General features: G+C 36.1%; 1 protein-coding gene across 1 annotated transcript in view; it reads right to left on the reverse strand.

Moving 5' to 3' along the window:
• LOC150105436 (uncharacterized) overlaps nucleotides 1–21,146 on the reverse strand; it is a 199,337-nt gene that overhangs the window by 142,622 nt on the left and 35,569 nt on the right. The window contains exons 5-6 of the mRNA XM_090393960.1: nucleotides 9,458–9,628; nucleotides 9,244–9,323 (exon numbers count right to left, since the gene is read on the reverse strand). Of these exons, the coding sequence (XP_090250086.1) occupies nucleotides 9,244–9,323; nucleotides 9,458–9,628 (251 nt within the window). The remainder of the gene's footprint in view (nucleotides 1–9,243; nucleotides 9,324–9,457; nucleotides 9,629–21,146) is intronic.

Genomic DNA, 21,146 nt, shown 5'->3' on the forward strand with positions numbered 1-21,146 from the left:
GTGCCCAGATCTGGCCACCAGTGTTTCTTGGCAATGAGGAAGAGGTGGTAGTGGTAATTATCCAGAGGGCGAGTGACCAAGATGGTGGCAAGTCTATGGAATGAACCTTACAAGAACAGGTTGAAGATTTGTGGGTTAGAGAAATTGGTTGACACATGATAAAGGGATGATATGGACTCCATGGAAATGTTTGAAAAGGTCTGATGGTGGGAGAACTAGGGGCCATCCTTGGAACTGAGTAAGAGTGTAGTTAGCAAGGGTGTTAAATCTAGGTTTTTTGCTTAGAGAGTGGTGAATGAGTGGAATAGGCTGCCAGAGTCTGTTGTGGGTGCCATGACTGTGAATGAATTCAAAGCAAAGTATGGTAGATACTGTACAAATGTTGGATAGTGTTTGACATGATGTTTAGGGCCTAAGTCGATGGATATAAGGACTCCATGGAGTAGACCGTGATAATAATTATCCTCACATGTCCTGCTCAGTGCAATTTGTTGCCTTTTATTAATAATGCAATGTCCATTAGCTATTCATATCACCTCGTGCAAAATACAGAAAGTCATTTCATTCTATAAAAGGAAACTTTTACAGCATTTTCAGAAAAAATCCAAAGCGTTAATCACGTGTTTTCTAATTGCATTTTCCTCTAAAAGTTTATCCACATTCCCTTGTTTAAAATAATAATAATCATAATTTCATTATATAAGTGGATGTTAGATCCAGTATTCATTTTACACAAATTATGGACTGTACAACCGTCCATAATTTGTGTAATTCATTTATAAATAATTATTTTAATTTCATGATTTTGATCTTCATATTAAGGTCATCATCTGGAGTATACACACACATATATATATAAAGAGACAAGCTAAATTACATTTCACACAGTATGCTGAAGAGACAATGATATGATCAATGGTTATTCTACTGGCCTGACCTCTAGTGAAAATAAAATTACAATAAATAAATGAAATAAAATAAATTAACTACATCAAAGCTATATTCTATTTAAGACAACATCAGATAAACATTCTTTTATATAGATAGTTTTGTTACAGTAAAAATGATATCCTAATTTAACATGACAATTGTTATATTAGATTTAGGATCCTGGATTACCTATGGTTCTATTTATAAGGGAGAAAGGTTAAGTGGGTAGAATACGTGCCTTCGTATGCTTGGGATTTTTAGACCATCGTTATTGTTAAGATTTAATTAGATGTCATTAATACACTAAAAAAACAGGGCTTTGAAGATCTGCTCCAATGAACAAGCACATAAAGATGAATTAAAAGTTATCAGTAATACCTTCCTAAAAATTGGTCACAGCCAAAATACTATCAACAAAATTCTGTACAAGACCTCACTTAAAAACAAAATAAACAAGACTGCAATAAAACTGTAACCAACCCATACATTAAAGGGATATCAGACAAAATAAACAGAATACCACAAAAATACAACCTTAAAGCCACCTTTAAAACACCACATTCATTGCACCTGAAATTTGCTCTATATAGGGGGAAACAGGACGCACAATTTCTATAAGAGAAAAGGAACATAAACAACACATTAAATAATAACAATGTTGAAGCTGGCCTATCTGATCATGACCTGAACACTTTACCTAGAATTGACTGGAAAAGCACTTGTTGTTTACATCACACCAAAACATGGTATGAACATAAATTTAAGGAGGCGTGTGAGAGTTTTATCAATCGCCCTAATCTTAACAATAATGATGGTCTAAAACTCCCAAGCATATGGAAGGTACATATTCCACCCACTTAACATTTCTCCCTAAGAGTTAATTCTTGTAGATAGTCTTATACGTTAGTAATATGTGACTATTAAATTGTTTAAGGAATTTACAACTGGAATATTAATTAAAAGAAACTTGAATAAATACCTCCTATATTTCGGCAATGCCACATTGCCATCTTCATGGGAAGATATAACAATGACACGTGCATGCAAGCACTACAAAAAGCAAAGGAAGTAGAAGAGAGAAAACTACTGTTTTTCCTAGAATCCTAAAGGTGCCCCCTAGCGGGCTATATTGGGTTGTCTTTGCTGTTGGACTGAAGTTCTCGAGATGGAATCTTCCCAAATTTGGGGCAGTCTCATGCACCCAAATTTGCTGAGGTTTGGAAAGTTTTTTTAGAGCTGAGGCTGATTCCATGAACAATCTTTCATATTTAAATTTGCCGCAGTGTATTAATGTGGCTTTCTTCCAACGTATTCTGTGGCAGGTAGCCAGAGCATGGTCACTAAGCCCGTGGGCCACTAAGCTATACTGCAGTATTTAGAATTGTAAGATGCTTTCCAGATTCACAAGGAATGCTGTGCATTTGATACTTTACATAAAATCCTATAAAAATAAATATTAAATAGACAGGCTTCTTCAGCCATCTACCAGCGCCAAGCAGTACTTAAGTACTACGAGAGCCCTGTCTAGTGCCTTCCAGGTGCACCTCGAAGGTTCTCAATACTTCGTTATTTTCATATAAATTCAAGAGAATCTCATCCACAGTCAGTCAGTCATGAACAGTGTGATATTCATGTATAAGCACACGCAGGTTCGTCGTGTCAGCCATAGCCTATTATGGTTTTATATTGCCAGACTTTTTTCATTAGTGTGAGACATATTCAGTGGATAATGAACTCGAAAATGAACCATCCATGAACTCGATTTCACCACATCTAGCCAGAAAAGCTGATCACTTCTGAGAAAATTAGGTGGGACAGAACCAACAACAAACAAAACAACAACGATAACTCCTGATCAAATGGCTAATCATTTATTGAAAACCTCCAAGATACGTCCCAGCTCTATCAGGAAAATTGCTGTGCAATCTTCCATCAGACAAATCCTGAAGATGGGATCCGAGCCTCCTGAACTTGAACACCCAGTATCTTGGGAAGAAGTACAGGTAGCCTTAAAACTCACCAAGAATGGCAAGGCTGCAAGAGTGGATGGGATCCTCCCCGAGTTTTTAAAACATCATGATCAACAAGGCCAAACATGGCTGGCCACCCTTTTCTCAGAAATTATGTCTGGTAAACTACCAAATCTGTGGCAGGAAGCCAAAATAATTGCCGTGGCCAAACCAGGGAAAGATCCAAAGATGTGAAAAATCTACGACCTATCTCCTTGCTTTGCTCCATCTTTAAGCTCTTTGAAAGAATTCTCCTTAAAAGAATTTCACCACTCATCGAAAGAGCACTTCCGATTGAACAAGCTGGCTTCAGGCTAGGAAGAAGTTGCTGTGACAAGGTCCTGGCCCTGACAACACAGATTGAAGCCGGCTTCCAGAAGAAACTGAAATCTGGAGCCACTTTCATTGACCTAACATCAGCTTATGACACAGTCTGGATCAGGGGCCTCCTCCTAAAGATAGGTAATATAACAAGATGCAAAAAACTTTCCAGCTTTTTCAATCCATTCTCTCCGACAGAAAATTCCGGGTCCATATTGGCAGAAAAAAGAGCAGGCCCAGATTCCTCCACATCGGTCCCCCACAGTGCTCTGTGTTATCCCCCTTTACTTTTTAACATCTACGTGTACGACTTACCACATACCAGCTCAAGCAAGTATACGTATGCTGATGACCTAGCGATCCTACATCAATCTACCTCCTTTTGCCAACCTGGAATCAACCTTGAACACAGATCAGAACATCCTGGAAGAGTACTTCAAGCAGTAGTACTTGAAGCCAAATCTAATAAAAACTGTGTCCACAGTATTTCACCTGAACAATGCTGAGGTGAATCGACACCTCAACCTTTCTTTCTGTGGAAAAATGGTACAACACGAGCCTCACTTGAAATACCATGAAGTGAGCCTGGACAGAAGCCTAACCAATAAAAGACACATCACCAACCTATCTAACAAAATTAAAATGAGAAACAACATCATTTCAAGGCTTGCTGGAACCACCTGAGGTTGTGGTGCAGAAGTCCTAAGGTCGTCTGCACTAGCCCTCGCATTCTCTGCAGCAGAATATTGTGCCCCTGTCTGGGAAAGAAGTGCACACACACTAACATTATAGACACCCAGCTAAACTCTACCATGCACACAATTAGTGGGACAGTGAGAAGCACCCCTTTCTCCTGACTTCGGTGGAGCATATCTCATGATATGCTCCACCGAACATACGGAGAAGACAAGCCTCAATTAAAGAATTTAATAAAGCAATGAGCAACCCACTCCTACCCCTGTACCAGACTCTCCTAAATCCACCTGGTCTTCACCTAAAATCTAGAAAGCCTCTCTGGTCCATGGACGAACTCTCTTCGCTTCTCTGCCATCAACACCTGACATGTGGAGAGAATACTGGTCCAACAAACAGCTTCCTGGTAGAAGATACCTGTGCTCTGCAGCCTGGTTTTGCTCTTCCTAGGAAGATTTGGTCATCAATCAACAGGATCAGAACTAACCAGGACAGATGTGGCTACCTACAGGACATCCAAAAGGTGATGGATGAGGCCTTGGATTGTCTCTCCAGACTGGACATTGATCTGTAGTTGTAATTACTTTTGTTTTTTTTAAAAAACGGAAGACTTGGAAAGTAGTTAGTACCTTTTATGCAATGAACTTTTACATGTTAAGTTTTTCATCATTTCTTACTGGATATTGTGATTGTACATTTTACTTACCAGTTTCACAAAGTCATATGCATAAATAAATAAATAAGTGGATAATAACCATTACACTGTTAGATCCTGAATGGAGAGCTTCAGACGTAAATTCTTTATTCGGGATTTAACATAATAAACTACTACTAATTAAGGAGATATCTGCACATCAGCTAATAATTATGAAGTATTGTTTTATGTTTTGTAATAATGTGTAGTCCATGTTTGCCATATAGTGAGAGTTATTGTTAGGTTATTTGTAATTCCCAAGTAAGCTGTCTAGTACATTGCGAAATTCTGAGAAAAATTATAAGTAGTAATCCGAAATTATCGCGTATAATCTGTATGAGTCGAGCGTAGCGATGGAGACTATACCTACACGGAAAAAAAATGACGTCAGAGCGGCTACCTAGAATAATGTAACCTGACAGGTTAGGGAGAGTGTAGGATCACCCAAGGGGCATGAATGATGGGGTTCGTGGGTGAAAACCACATCGAATAGAGGGCGAATAAAAGACAAAGCATGCCGTTTTAGGGGGCCTTTTGACCTTTTGATCTTGGGTTACTGGATTCAAGTTTTAGGGAGAGTTTGTTGGATCCATTCGTGAGAGAGCGGTGGGTCGACTATGGTAATGACGGACGGCAGGTTCTTTTCTTGAGAATGCTTGAAGATTTTCAAGTGGAGCTGATTGCGACATGACGGCCTATGTGGAACTGAGCCTTAGCAGAATGTCCCATTGGAGAAAGTTTCCTGCGGAGCGGTAGACAGCACGCAACAGTCGGAAACGATTAGAAGAAAAAGCGTAGTACATCGCCAGGTGCAAAGACGGCCGAAGAATAGGCAGCAAGGTAATCCAGACCTACATGAGATGGCAGCATGAAATCTGAAAAGATCCGGTAATGTAAAAGTTTTCATTCTATGTTAAGATTCGTTTAGAAGAACAAGAAATTTGTGTGCATTGTAACTAAAGGACACTAGTAGAGAACTTTTAGCGAGAATTTGACTGAATTAATTAAGCCCTTGTGGAACAAAGAAGAGTTGTTAATAGGCAGTAATTTGTGAATGGCTAGGCGTGCTTAAAATGAAATTTAGAATTAAGATAATTATTGATAGAGTATTAATGAAAGTGTTCAATGCGTATTCTGTGAATAACTTGTGAAAGGAATTATATAGTAGTAGTATTATGCTTAAACCTAATCTTATCCTTTCATAATTGAAGGATTTAACTTGTTCTGATTCATTGTGATTTAGTATAACCCTTAACTTAGAGTAAATTTTGATCCACTGAGTATTTTAACTTACATAACTGTAAATGTTTTATGTTTTCCAATAAACATGTTTTGTACCTTATACCTGAGTTTATGCCTGATTACGAATTCAAACCACCACTTATGAAATAGAACCTTTTTGGCGGGAAGGAATTTAGATATAATTGCTTAAGTGAGATTCAGTCTACGACTGCTAACTGAATCTGCACAGCGCTAGCGTGAGATAAAATAACTGTGTGTATCCCTTTAGAATTTAGAAATATTTCCCTGAACAAGAGTCTCTTCTGTTATAGGATATTGGCTGGCGCAGCAAAATATAAATTTTGCCAATATCCGAAGAGGAAATAAATCTGAATTAGTATTTTGGGGCATGACAGTAGATTAGAAGGAGAGTTATTATAAGAGGTAGAATTACGATACATCCACATAGCCTTTCAAGGAATGCGGAGAACCGACCAGGGCTTCTGACCTAATGTCCAATCCTCACCTTCTCGTGGTGCACCCTGTTGGGTATCTACTTTGATACTGAACGAACGAGGATGGGCTGGCAATTTGGGATTTAGCCGACCAAATTGTATTCTTCTTGGTTAAACCAAAATAAAAAATGATGGTACAACATGACAATAGACATTACGACATAACAATAGAGCAGCTGGTAGGATTTTGATTGTATAAGGTTTTAAGTAAGCAAAAGGATAGATTCAAGAAACAGTAAATTAATGTATAATAAGATTAAACTGACTATATAACATTATAGAATTACAATTTAACAACACGGTCATTTTGGATCGATTTTTGGGTTCACCTTCCATCACTATGGCATCTACGAGTAAAAAGCGTAAATCAAGTGATTCTTGTCAGGTTTTTAATGAAAAGTGAACCAATTTGTACTTTTTTTGTGCTGATCAACGATAAGTCAGTGTGTTTAATTTGTCGTGAGTCAGTGTCAGTATCAAAAGAATACAATATAAAACAACACTATGAGACAAAGCATGTGTCCAATTTTGATCACCTTCAAGGGCAGCTTCGTGTGGACAAAGTGAACCATCTCCAAATTGATTTAAAATGCCAGTAGGGTACGTTTAAAAGGTAGAGGGAAGAAAGCGAAGCATCTGTCAAAGTAAGTTATGTAATAGCTGAAAAAATTGCTAAAAAAATCAAAAGCCTTCTTAGACAGCGAGTTTGTGAAAGAGTGTCTCATTGCTGCTGGGGATATTCTGTGCCCAAATAATAAGGAAGTGTTTAAAAATGGAGTTTGTCTGGGGTAACTGTGGCAAAATGTGTTGAAGAACTTGCCAATGACATTGAAGGATCTTTAAAAAAACGGTTGTCCGAATTTACATCATATTCACTTGCTTTAGATGAGAGCAAAGATGTGAAGGATACAGCAGAACTGGATATCTTTTTCCGTGGCATTGATCAACAATTCAACGTGACAGAAAAACTGCTGGTGCTTGTACCAATGAAGGGAACGACAAAAGGCACTGATGTTCTTGAAGCCGCCAAGAAAACACTCCAGCGTTTCAACCTCAGCTTAACCAACCTCGAGGGTGTGGTAATTGATGGTGCCCCTGCTATGGTGGGAAAGAACGAAGGGTTTGTTGTGCTGTTACGGAAAGAACTGGAACTATAAGGAAAAGATTTCATCCATTACCCCTGTTTAATCCGCCCTGAGAATTTGTGTGTGAAAACTATTGGATTTGGGAATGTCACGAAAGTTAATGTGACTGTCGTCAACATTATCAGGGCAAAAGGATTGAATCATCATCAATTCCAAGAGTGCGAAATGGATCATGGCAATGTGGTTTATTTTAGTGATGTGCGTTGGTTGAGCAGAGGGAAGGTTAAGGAGCGAAATGCAGCAGTTCATGCAAACCAAGGGGAATCCGATTGCAGAATTTAACGATCCAAAGTGGATGACACACTTTGCCTTTGTGATCGACATCTCGTTGCAAATGAATGATCTAAATACGCAGCTACAATCTAATAATATAAGATCAACTGGTGCACACTCTGTTTGATTACATCAAAGTTTTTGTGGCCAAGCTCAAACTTTGGGAGGCACAACTCACAAAAAAAGACTTAACACATTTTCAGCTTCTCGCTGAGTCCAACTGTTCATCTCTTGATGAATATGCTACAAAATTAGAAGTGTTGCAAAGTGAGTTCGAAGAGAAATTTAGTGATTTTTGTAACCAACAGTCTTCTTTAGATTTATTTTCAATGCCATTCAGTGTCAATGCTGCCAAAATGCCAGGCTGAGTACAAATGGAGCTGCTTGAACTCCAAAATGTACTCTTCTTTGAGAGAAAAATTATTCAATGTGCCCTTGCTTACATTTTACAAAGACTACATTTCTGAGGATGCATTCCATAATCTTCGCTGGCATGGTTTGAAGATGTGCATTTTGTTAGGAAGCACATTGTGAGCAGTTCTTCTCCAGAATGAAGCATGTGAAGTCCAAGATAAGAACTCAGATTATGGACCAATATCTCGAGAATACTCTGCGCATAGTGACTTCCAGCATCAATGTTGGACAACATTGACAAGCTGGACAAGGAAAACATTGCCAAGTTGCCCATTGACATTGTAAAAAATGAATGTTTTCTTCATTAAATTATCTTTTTTCAAGTACTCATTGTATTTACTTATCATGAACCCGACTCCTACCTACGCTCTTAAAGCTGAGTTTGTTTATTTTTATAGGATTTTATGTAAAGTATCAACTGCACAGCATTCCTTGTGAATCTGGAAAGCATCTTACAATCCTAAATACTGCAGTACAGCTTAGTGGCTCATGATCTTCATTGAAATTTTTAATGCAGCATTACAGAAAATAAATAAACAGCACTTAAAAAACAAATTTCTGGGTTATTCTAGTGAGAGGAATAAATATTTGTGAGTTGAAATCTTCAACAGTTTAATGGTTTTCAGATGGCTATCAAAGCAACTTAATAGTCTCCTAATTTCTTTTTCTTCCATAAATGAGCTATTGTTTGGTCATACATATAGATGTTTTCCAGTGTTCCTTCTAATTTTCTCACTCAATCATGTTTTGATATTAGCTAACAAAATTCTCAGTCATGTGTTTCTTTCCCCTCCATCAAATGCCCAGATAAACTTACCTGAGACATCTTGGTACTTGAAGTATGTTGAAAGAATATGCTGAGGCTATAAAAGTCATAAACATGTTAAAATGAGTTCTTCAACACATCTCCAGAGTATGGTAATCATTCTAAAAGCTATCCCTGAATCGCTAGTAAATCAGACAAACTGGCAGACTAAACAAGCTCAAATTATTTTTGTAAATAAAAACAGCAACTACTAAAATCTCACCTCTTTTTCTTTCTTAGTTCCTTCTGATGTTCTGTAAGAGCTAATCTGGATGATGGGAATGAATTAATCTTTACAAATTCCTAAAAATACACAAAATTTTTGGATGGAGCATATTTATTATTTTCACAAGATTACAACATTTTAATATTTTATAAATGATTAAATATAATTGAGTATAGAATAAATTTTAGTAATGCAGTATAAATCAATGTACCTTTTCTGGAAGCTCATCTAATTTAGCCTTCATAGCCTCTCGGTGTCCAACAGATCTAGATTTTTTAAGTGAACTTTCGGGCAATGCATTTTTGTGCTTTAAGGGGACTGAAAATTTTTGGGGAGACAATTTTAATACTGGAATAGGAGGTACATTCTGTGACAAATCTGCCTAAAAGACAGAAAATAAGTTTCATTAATGCAAATCTAATAGCAATCAAATTTAAATATTTATCATACTTAAAATATACAGTTTATACCACACAAGCCTACATTTTGATACTTAGCTAACAGTCCATAGACATTATCACACTTCTAGCAGGAAATCCAGCAATACAATTAAAAATTATAATTGGTAAATTAAATTGCAGTTAAAACATGCAGTTATAAAATCGCACTTTAAAAACACCATGCACTTAATATGCACTAACAGTTCTGGTACAAATTAAATGAAAACTAAATTCAATATAAATTAAAAGAACTTAAACAGTTGAATTTATGCTAGATTTTTCACATTAGCAATGAGCTAATTTCAATTTAATAAAATATCTATGAGGTAGGATTGACTCGAAAGCAAAATACACAAAAACAAAATTATAAGACCACCTAGACGTTGGTTGTACATGCTTATTAAATATTACATCGGGCTACTTATCTCCCTATTGAGTACAATCCCACCAACTCACAAATTAGAAAACTCCACAGGCTCCTTAAGAAGGTCACTTCTTGGCCTGTAGAGGTCACTAACAAATTAAAACCGTTTAACTCCATACCCCCTGTATATATGGACTCCCAAAAATACATAAAGAAAATGTTCCATTACGTCCCATAGTGAATGGCATTGATTCCCACACATACAAATTAGCTAAACATTTGGCCAAAGCGCTCACACACTATATTGGTAACACACCATCACACATAAAAAACTCAGCCTTTCAAAGCCAGCATAGAAAACTTTACACTCCAACATACTGACATAAGAGTCAGTTTTGACATCTCCTCCTTATTCACAAATGTCCCACTCAAAGAAACCTTAGAGCTAATCCAAGCTAAATTTCCTCCCGATATCTCAGCCCTATTTCAGTTCACTATGAACTCGAGCTATTTCGTTTAGCAAGGAAAATTCTACAAACAAATAGAGGGGACAGCCACGGGTTCACCACTCTCCACACCCTTGGCCAACTTTTTTATGGAGACTTTTGAAGAGAAAGCCTTAAACTCTGCCCCACAGAAACCAACTATATGGCTTTGCTATGTTGATGTGTTCGCTATTTGGCCACATGGCTCTGATACACTCCTCTCCTTCCTTCCTAACACACCTAAACAACCAACACCCTAGAAAAAGAGAAAAACAATAGCCTCCCTTTCTTAGACACACTAGTCACCTGCCAGCCTGATGGAACATTGGTTTTCTTAGTTTATAGAAAAGCCACCCATACAGACACATTCACCAACAACCCCCCCCCCCCACACACACACACACCTCCACTACACAACAGGGCTAAACTTATCTGCTCAAATGACAATGCTCTAACCACGGAACCAAACCACATCCTCAACACTTTCTCAGCCAATGGCTATCCCCCCCCCAAAAAAAAACCAAAAAATATTGACACCAGTTAACCACAACCCCCTTCCCCCCCTTCACAACAAGGATTATTCTAGCTCCATCACCATTCCCTACATCCGAGGCACCTCGGAAAAAATTACCAAAATCCTAAAAAACCATAACTTGACCTCTTGTTACAGACCATATAAAAAATTGGTGTCCCTTACCTGCTCCACTAAAGACCAACCACCTCCCTTAGACCTACCTGGTGTATACCAGGTCCCTTGTAACTGTAAGCTGTCCTACGTTGGCCAAACAGGCAGGACAGCAAACATCAAAATTTCAGAACACAAGGACTACATCCGTTTTCACCAGTACAACTACTCTGGTCTTGCAGACCATGCTCTGGATACTTGCCACAGAATACGGTGGAAGAAAGCAAAGGTAATACACCGTAGTAAATTCAAATTTGAAAGGCTATTCATGGAATCAGCCTCAGCCCTAAGAAACATGCCAAACCTCAATAAATTTGGTTGCATGAGACTGCCCCAAATTTGGGAGACTTACATCAGAAGACCTTTAGCCCAACGGCCGAGAATACGTACATAGCCCGTTAGGGTGCACCATCAGGACTTTAAGGAGAAACAACAGCTTCCTGCTTCGTCCTCAGTTACTGTGTGTAGTGCCTACATGCACGTGTCTTTATTTTAAGTTCCTGTGAAAATGGCAACGTGACGTTGCCAAAATATTGGAATATAGATTAAAGTTTAATTTACATCATTTGTATGTTGTAAATTCCTTAAATAATTTAATAAGCATATAAGACCACCTGCAACTATACAGCACAGAACATTCTTGTATATTTCATTTCATGGAAGCATAACATCAGAATAATTTTCCCAGATGAGTCTTTGACTTCATGAGGTCTTGTTTAATAATAAAATTATTAGTGTCAACAAATGAAAGTATGTATATTGTGTGTATGTGGTAGAATGTTTTTTTTTTTAAACTTTCTTTCTTTAGTGCATATAATCCTATCAATGTATAGTAAATTCACTCTCTCTACTCCAAATGGTTTAACTCTTAATTCCAAAATAAAAAGGAACACTTGAAACTAAATTAAATCTAAATTTACTTAATTAAATCCTATATGGATTAATGACTACTAAAAACTATATACAACGGATATCCTCTCTCAGTCTTTATTTCAAACCCTTCTAATTTCTGTTCCTCATATATTGAACACACAGAAACTAAACAATTTTTCTCCTATTGTGTTCCTTTCCTACTTCCCAACAAGTAAACACTTTGATAACATTCTTTTTAGTTTAGCACATACTCAAAAATATAGCAAATTCCACTCCAGTCCACTATAATGTACTGCCATTACTGTTTCCAGCATTGTGCTAGAAACAGACAATAGTTCTTTTCATACTTTAATTATAATTTTGTGATGAAAGTTGCAGAAATTATAATAATTCTTCTTTTCACAATCTTTTATGCAGCAATCAGTAAGTCTGCTTAATTACTTCCAATAATACAGCAGTAACATTTTGCTTCTACTGTCAGTGACAACATGAAGCATTTTACAAATACCACCAACATTGCAAAGCTTAACAGCTCAAACAAAATTATAATTACACTCTATAACATCTAATTTAAGTAAGTTTATTTTATAACTAAGAGTGCAGGAGTCAAAAATAACAATAACATGCAAAACACACATTGTTATATACTTTTACATGTAACTAACTGCTTAACTTTAATTGATTTTTATATTTTTAATTTCTGGGATATATGAATTTTAATAGATATATCCTACAATATACACTCACTTAAAAAAAAAAAAACCTGAAGATACATACTCCTCTTGATGCATGAAAATGGATGTAAACTATTCAAAACACAAATTCTGTAGCCTATTTGATCTTATGGACAGAACAAGGTGATATTCATCTGTTGTTAGTGGAAAATGTATGTATTGTGCAGGAACTAAATATGAAGCCCACAGGTGACACTAAGCATAACACAGGTAGGTCTAGGATATTGAGGAGTACTAAACTTTTTTTAAGAAGGTTGATTACTTCATCTCACTATCAAACAAATGTATTTGTGTTTGAAAACATAACCAACCACAAGAAATACAATACTAATAGTTTCTTAAAAATACAGAGCTGCATGCTATGAAATTTCATGAAAAAGTTATAGCTTCTTCATTAAAGTTTGTGAATTATAAACAACAAATTTTAATTAAAACAAATACATATCAAAATAGGCCTAGGTACATAAAAGATGGATTGGGAAAAAAATAAAAATAAAAATAAAAAAAATAATAAAAAAAATAAAAGGAAATCACAGTACTGGAACAACCTTTCATAATCATTAATGCAAATGAAATTTAAACAACAAACAGCCTGACGAAGTTATTCAGCTTGCTCAGACTGGGTGAATATTGACTGTGTATTCATAAGCAGTGGCTTCTTGATAGCTATATTTCTGTAAACTAAGCTGCAATAATTGACCAGTGTCCTTGTAACATACTCTAACAGATAACCACTGTCTAAACAATTAGAATTATGTGAGGCTTCTTAGCTAAGGATAAAAGATAAATATTATCCAGATAAGTTGTAATCTTCAAGACCATATACAGTTTGCTACATACTGTCACTACTTGATATGTATCTTTCAGGGGGGGGGGGGTTCACAGGACTATAATAACAGTACATAATTAAGTTTACTCAAAGTAAATGGCATAATAAATAATATATTTAAGCCATCCCTAGTACAAAAACACACTAGAATCAGACTATATGTCTTGTCAAAACCAACTCTACTATATGGAAGCAAAACATGGGCGATGAAAAGAAAAGATGAAAAACGAATTCAAACAGCAGAAATGAAGTTTCTCAGAAAAACAGCTGGATATACCAAGAGGGACCATAAAACAAATGAAGAAATTTTACAATCCCTGAATATAAAACCGATTAATTACTACATAAGACAGTATAAACAAAAATGGATAAAAACATTTAAATCAAATGGACAACAGCAGGCTACCAAAAATATTATACAGACACAAAATAAGTGGAAAAAGAAGAATCGGAAGACCAAGAAAGAGATGGCATAAAAGACCGGAACAGACCACCGGCCTAAAATCCATGTTAGGAAGAAGAAGAATTAAGTTTACAATATTAGTAGTTTAATCAAGTTTTCTTCCAAATTAATCAGTTATTTAGTCAGGTCTTAAATTTCTGGGGATTTAGAGAACGGTCAGTTTTGATGTCTCCTCCTTATTCACCACAGTCCACTCAAAGATACCTTAGACCTAATCCAAGCCAAATTTCCTCACGATATCTCAGCCCTATTTCAGTTCACCATGAACGCAGGCTATTTTGTTTGTCAAGGAAAATTCTACAAACAGATAGAGGGGAGAGCCATTGGTTCTGCACTCTCTCCACCAATGGCCAACTTTTTTATGGAGACCTTTGAAGAAAAGGCCTTGAACTCTGCCCTGCATAAATTCACTGCCTGGCTACGCTATGTAGATGATGTGTTCACTATTTGGCAGCATGGCTTGGATATACTCCACAACTTTTTGACACACTTAAACAATCAACACCCCAGGATCCAGTTTATCTTGGAAAAGGAAAACAATAACAATCTCCCTTTCCTAAACACTCTGGTTACATGCCAGCCTGATGGATCCATGGCTTTCTCTGTTTACAGAAAAATCTACACATTACGAGTATGGTCTGAAAAGTTCTTGGCCTTGACCATAGATGGCAACACTATCGGTAAGAGATTTTTTCTAAGTTGCTACATCTGTCATAAGCATCCATGTGAAACTGCAAGTCATTCTAACAAGTAGCTTGTTTTATACAGCTGTCTGAAGAAAGTGTTGTCTGCCTTGAAATGGATAAAATTGAATAAATGGCAGTTATAAAATTCTTTGTAAAAGAAGGTTTAACGGCAAAAGAAATTCATAAAAGATTATTGGCACTCTTCTTCTTCGTTTTCGATGATTAAGAAATGGGTTGCCGAATTTAAACGTGGCAGTACCAGCCTTGAATCCACGTGAAGAATGTCCAAAAAGGGTAACAACACCAGAAATCAATGATCAAGTGCACGATATGGTATTAGATGACTAGCTAGTCAACGTGCGTGAAATTGCTGAGACTATAGGAATTTCAAAAGAACGTGTAGGATATATTTTGCATGAAGAATTGCAAATGAAAAAGCTAGCTTTGTGCAAGATGAGTGCCATGCTCGCTCACAGAGATCAAAAATGCACTCGCATGAAAATCTCTGAACAATGCTTGGAGTGTTTTAACAAGAATAAAACTGATTTCGTGTGTCAATGAGACTTGGATTCACCATTACACACCAGAATCCAAACAACAGTCAAAACAGTGGACAGAAGCCGGTTGGTCAGCACCAAAGAAGACAAAGTCGGTTTGATCAGCAGGAAAGGTAATGGGATTGGAGTTTTGGGATGCTAAAGGCATTTTGTTTATTAATTATCTTGAAAAGAGTAAAACAATAACCGGGGAATATTATTCTGATCTTTTAGACAAACTAGACGAAAAAATTCAAGAGAAGAAGACCCAGTTTGCAGAAGGAAAAAATCATATTTCATCAGGACAATGCCCCTGCCTACAAAGGTGTTTTGGCAATGTGAAAATTAAGGGATCTGCATAATGAATTGTTGGAACATCCACCCTATTCCCAAGATTTGGCTCCCTCTGACTTCTATCTCTTCCCAAAAATAAAACTCATCCTCGCTGGTCAGTGGTTTTTTATGAATCAAGAGGTGATTGCAGCTGTAGAGGGGTATTTTGCAGATCTTACTGAGAACCACTACTCGTGTGATAATGGCACTGGAGCATTGCTGGAATAAATGTTTGTCTTAAGGGAGATTATGTTGAAAAATAAAAATAATTTTGAAATTATAAATTTGTTTTTTCATTGTTAGGCCGAGAAGTTTTCAGACCACCCTCGTTCAGGTAAATACATTCACCAGCAATCACACACCCCCCTCCCCACAATATGGGATTATAAAAAGCCTATATAATCTATGATCTCTATGTGAATTTATGCATATTTTTCTGTTGAAATATGGCATCGGTAATGATCTATCCATAACAGAACTCTATCAGGTAGTAATCAGAATTGTCCAAATTTTCCCAAAACATTTCCTATGTTTCTGATGTTCAGGTCTCCAAAAAGAACTAGCTTTCCACTTCTCATTACATCAAATGCTTTCTCTGCAGCGGTTTAATGAATTCCTGTACTTCCCTACTAGAACCTTATTTGGATGATAAGCACAAAATAAATCTTACTGTCCCATCCATTAAATTCCATTCTAATCTTGGAATTTGTTCACGACAAGTAGAAAATGGTCTACTTGTCTTAAGTTTGTCTTAATCTTGAATAATATACCTCTCCCCTCTTTTCTTTATTCCCTAGTACCTGTGAATAAATCACATCCTTATTATTTAAAAATAGTTCACTTAGTTTATTCTTTGCAGCCAGCTATAAAGAAGGTCTGCTGCTCCATATCTTTTTCCAACAGTGGTTTTATGTTGATGGTGTCCACTTTCAATTGTGTTAAGTTTCCAAGTTATATCTGTCATACATCAGTGCTTAAATTTATTCAGTCTAACCACTGGTGACATCTGAAGACAACCATACCTGTAATTTCCTAAGCACAATAAACTTCATTATAGAGGAAAATAGGTAACTTTTTTTTTTTGTAAATTAAATTCCCTTGTCACTAAGCAAAGTGTACCTTATACTGTTCCAAAAAATTGTGTAGTAAATGTCTCATGATTCCCATTAACTGAAAGTGAAACCCTTATTCTTTCAAAATGACATGATTTCTCCATATTGAATGGAACTTGTTCTCTTTGGTGAAGATGCTAATAAACCTCGTTTGGAAATTTCATCCATCATACCGAAATCCAAGCTTCCACTTCCACTCATCTCATTATTACTAAGTTTCACAGGGGAAATGCCACAGTTATGGATTCTGTGAATTATAACAGAAAAATTGCTCTCTTATTATGGGATCAATCAACATACCAAGAACTGGATTATAATCCAACTAACAGCAACTCAGAAAACTCAACTCTTTACTAGATGAAGCTGTAAGCCTTGATGGAGACCCCACAGAAAAACTTAAAACTTATTTTGAGAGAAAACTCCTAGGTTCTAGGGTTTACATAAGATACATGACAGACTTCCTCTCCGTCCATTTCTCAGCTGCATAGATCCCCCTACTTACTGAATAGCCACATTTTTAGCATACCTATTGAAAGCTCAGATTGACAAATTCTGCTCATTCATAAAAAATTCTTCCAATTTTCTAGATAAATGAAAAATATTTCCCTACAATCCACTGATGTAATGGTTAGCCTTGATATAGAATATTTTCACAAATATTCCTCTTGATCATACACTAGATCTACATTCAGAAACATTTCCACAGGATATGCCAACTTGGTTGGCCGAGTGGTCAGCATATCTGCTCTCCAGCCAAAAAGTCTGCATGAGACCCACGGGAAGTGCTTTGGACAGCCCTGGTGTAGATGATGATGAAAGTTGCAGTCCGTAGTAGTTGGTGGATTGAGTGTTGGAGAGAGAGAGAGTTGTGGAGTAGGTGCCCTCCCTCAATGAGTCTTTGGATTCCCTGGAGGTGTCACATAATAATAGTATAGTGAAATTATTCAACTTTTTTATGTGCTCCACATATTTGTCAAAATAAGTTTTAGTCAAGTTGAAAGAACCACAATAGGAAGCCCACTTCCTAACTTTCGTTTTGGATTCAATATATAGATGATGTTTTGCTGATGATGTTCACGCCATCAGGTGAATTAATTATTTCTGTTTATTGAAAGCCTATTTTCACCGGATGCCACATTCAAATTCAGAAATCGGCTCATCATCCATCACGGAAGACCGAATTTATAAAACTTTATTGTAACGTGCTCTCATACTATTTGTTCTGCGCTTCAATATTACAAAAAGAACTCTTAAACATCAAACAACATATGAAACTCAATGGCTTCTCAGAAAATACCATACAACAGCTTTTTTAATTCCTATAATCTTAGCTCAATTAACAAGAAAACAGTATATCAAGTTCTAATCCCATACATTTCTGGCATCTCAGAACCCATTAGTAGAATTCTTAAAAAATACAATTTAATGGTTGCTTTTCTTCCTATCAACAAATTATCAGCACGTTTCCATCTTCAAAAGATAAGCTGTCTCTTCTAGCTCTCACTAGCGACTACCAAGTTCCCTGTGACTGTCATCATTCTTACTTCAGACAAACTGGATGCTGTGTAGAAAAGAGAATACAAGAAACCAATCTTATATTACAACAGTAAATCTAAGAAATCTGTTGGCACAGAATAGATACAGACCACGACATCCTATGATCTTGCTTGTATAATGAGACCTGTGGAATATCCAGAACTATAGAATAACATGTATACCACAGTAAAAATAAATTTATTATGCAAATATTTCATCTCATGTATTGTAAGACATCAGCACAAACAGGGAACAACAATAAGGAACTGAATAAAGAAACAGTAGAGTGGATGAGTTGAATTGGATTAAATTCCCATATACTAAAGGCATCTTTGAAGGTATGACAAAAATTATCAAAAAATATCAACTCATTGCTACCTATAAACCCATCAACAAAATTCATAACCTGCTATCTTCTTCAAAAAGACAAATTCTCAGCGCTCACGCAACCTGGTGTATACCAAGCATCATGTTTGTGCAACTTGTCTTACTACGGACAAACCAAAAGATCTGTAAATAAACGTATCTTTAAACATCAAGACAACATTCAGCCTATCAAACTCACAAATCAGGCCTGGCACAACATGCATTGAAAACATTAGTTACAGGATCCAATGGGAAAACACCAAGCTACTGCATAGATCCATATATAAACATGAATATTTATACAAAAAGTGCAGAAGGCCTACTTCAATGACCTAACCTAAATTGTAATGACTGCCTCACTATTCTAAAAGTGGGGGAAATTGTTATCTTCAATTATATTAAATAAATTTGTAATATTTTATAAATGATTTTTTAACTAATTTTAATTATTTTCAGCCCAACATTTTAATCCATGAATATGCACTGCATACATAGAAGGATTCAAATTTAACTCGTGCTCTACTGTTTCTTTATTAAATTCCTTATTATTTGCCATTTGTACTGATGCTTTATGAAATGTAAGATGAAATGATTAATATAATAAATTTATTCTTACTGTGGTATGCATGTTATTCTATAGTTATCCTATGGTCTGAAACATGCTTACTTCATGACATTAGTCTGCATGCATAAAAACGGATTTTGAATGAGACATTTTTGTCTTGTTCAAATGGACTTTATTAAAGGATGTGTAGCAGAGAGAGAGAAGTTTGAGATTTGGATGATTTGAAATAGTGTATCACTGCAGCAGTTGCTCTAATGTCTCAGATGCTGTAAAACGCTTGGCAAAAGCTCAAGTATCGTTTTTGACATCTACAAGCTACAAAAGGTCCCCATACTGAACTTTACTAACCTTCATAAAACTTGGTCAATTACTCTATATTATAACAAACAATTATTTTAATAAACCTTATAGATGCTGAGATATATCTGTGTATTTTTGGATACCTTGAGCCAGAACACCTAGACAACATACAGGATTCAAACCAAGTCTTTTTGAAGGTATAATTTTAGTGATCAAGCTGTGAAGACTTACATTTTCATGTAGTATCCTGTCAAATATATTTTCAAAGCCCAGCAATATCATGGAACAGCCATTTCCTGTATCTACCTCAACCACCACTAGGAAAATCTAGCATAATATTTTCAGCCAGAAAGTAAATAAATTACTAAGACAAGAATATTCTTTAAAAAACTGTGATTCCCACTCATAGATTATCATATTCCTACCTATTCATTCTTGAATTCTGATCTTAACTAATTTTTTCAAAGTCCTTAACCACCACAACCTGAGATAATGAGTTATCCACAATTTATTTCATCTATCTTGAAGACTCCTCTGCAACCTGCCAGAGTACTGAGGCTTATTCATCTGGATAATATACACTCAACAAAGTGATATCACTTAGCAATCAGACTATTTTCTTCTGCCTTCTGTCAAGTGGAGTGGAATTATCAGAATTCATTATATTTATCCTTACATAATCACTTTTACTTGCCACACAGCAAAAGAACTATTTCCTTATGCCTTGGCTAATTTCTACTCACTATATTCTGATTTCTGACTTCCCTGCTATGGTGGTTTTGATTTGTGAAATACCAGTATTTCGAATTTACCAGAATACTATTGTTTCAGTGATAAGGTTTCACAAATTAATATGCTAACACAAGGAAAAGAATTAATATATGGCTATTATATATGTTATTATGTAAAAGCCATATATCAACCTGAAAATTACAAGTCATCATTAGTGACATCAGGCAGCTGAACATAAAGTAGAACACAAACAATGGAGTTTTCAAAACAGTAAGAGTTGTACAATGTTATACACAGAATGCAAAGAAACAACTGAAGAAGCATAGTACAGGTATCCTTGCTTAATGCGGGATTTGATTAATGCAGCAAAATTAATTACGACAATCCCTTCATATACGCAGCAAGAGTTTTGATTAATGCACCTTTAAATTTACCACGCAAAAACATGCAAGCCTCGAGGAGTGTTTCCTCGAGGCTTGTATCTAATTGGAGTTTGTAATATTATATTACAAGCTCCAATTGTTCTGGTGTATTTAAAAAATACAGAAGAACTTTGCATTTAGATAACACACCTGGTCATCCAAATTCTCTTAACGATCTGTGTGATGTGAAACATTTTTTCTACCAAATACAACACCATTGCTACAACCCATGGACATGGGCTTCATTGCAACTTTCAAAGTCTATTTTCTTAAAAAGACATTCTCAAAGGCAGTAGAAACAGCAACGGGAGAAAATGTAATTACGCTACAAGAATTTTCGAAAAATTTTAACATTAAACATGCAATTGAAAATATTCATGACTCGTGGGAGCAAGTGTCTTTTAGCTGCATAAGAGCTGTTTGGAAAAACCTATTGCCA

Source organism: Typopeltis vanoorti, chromosome 6 (genome assembly GCF_054136105.1).
Source record: "Typopeltis vanoorti isolate ZY-2024b chromosome 6, IOZ_Tvanoo_1.0, whole genome shotgun sequence".
NCBI lineage: Eukaryota > Metazoa > Arthropoda > Arachnida > Uropygi > Thelyphonidae > Typopeltis > Typopeltis vanoorti.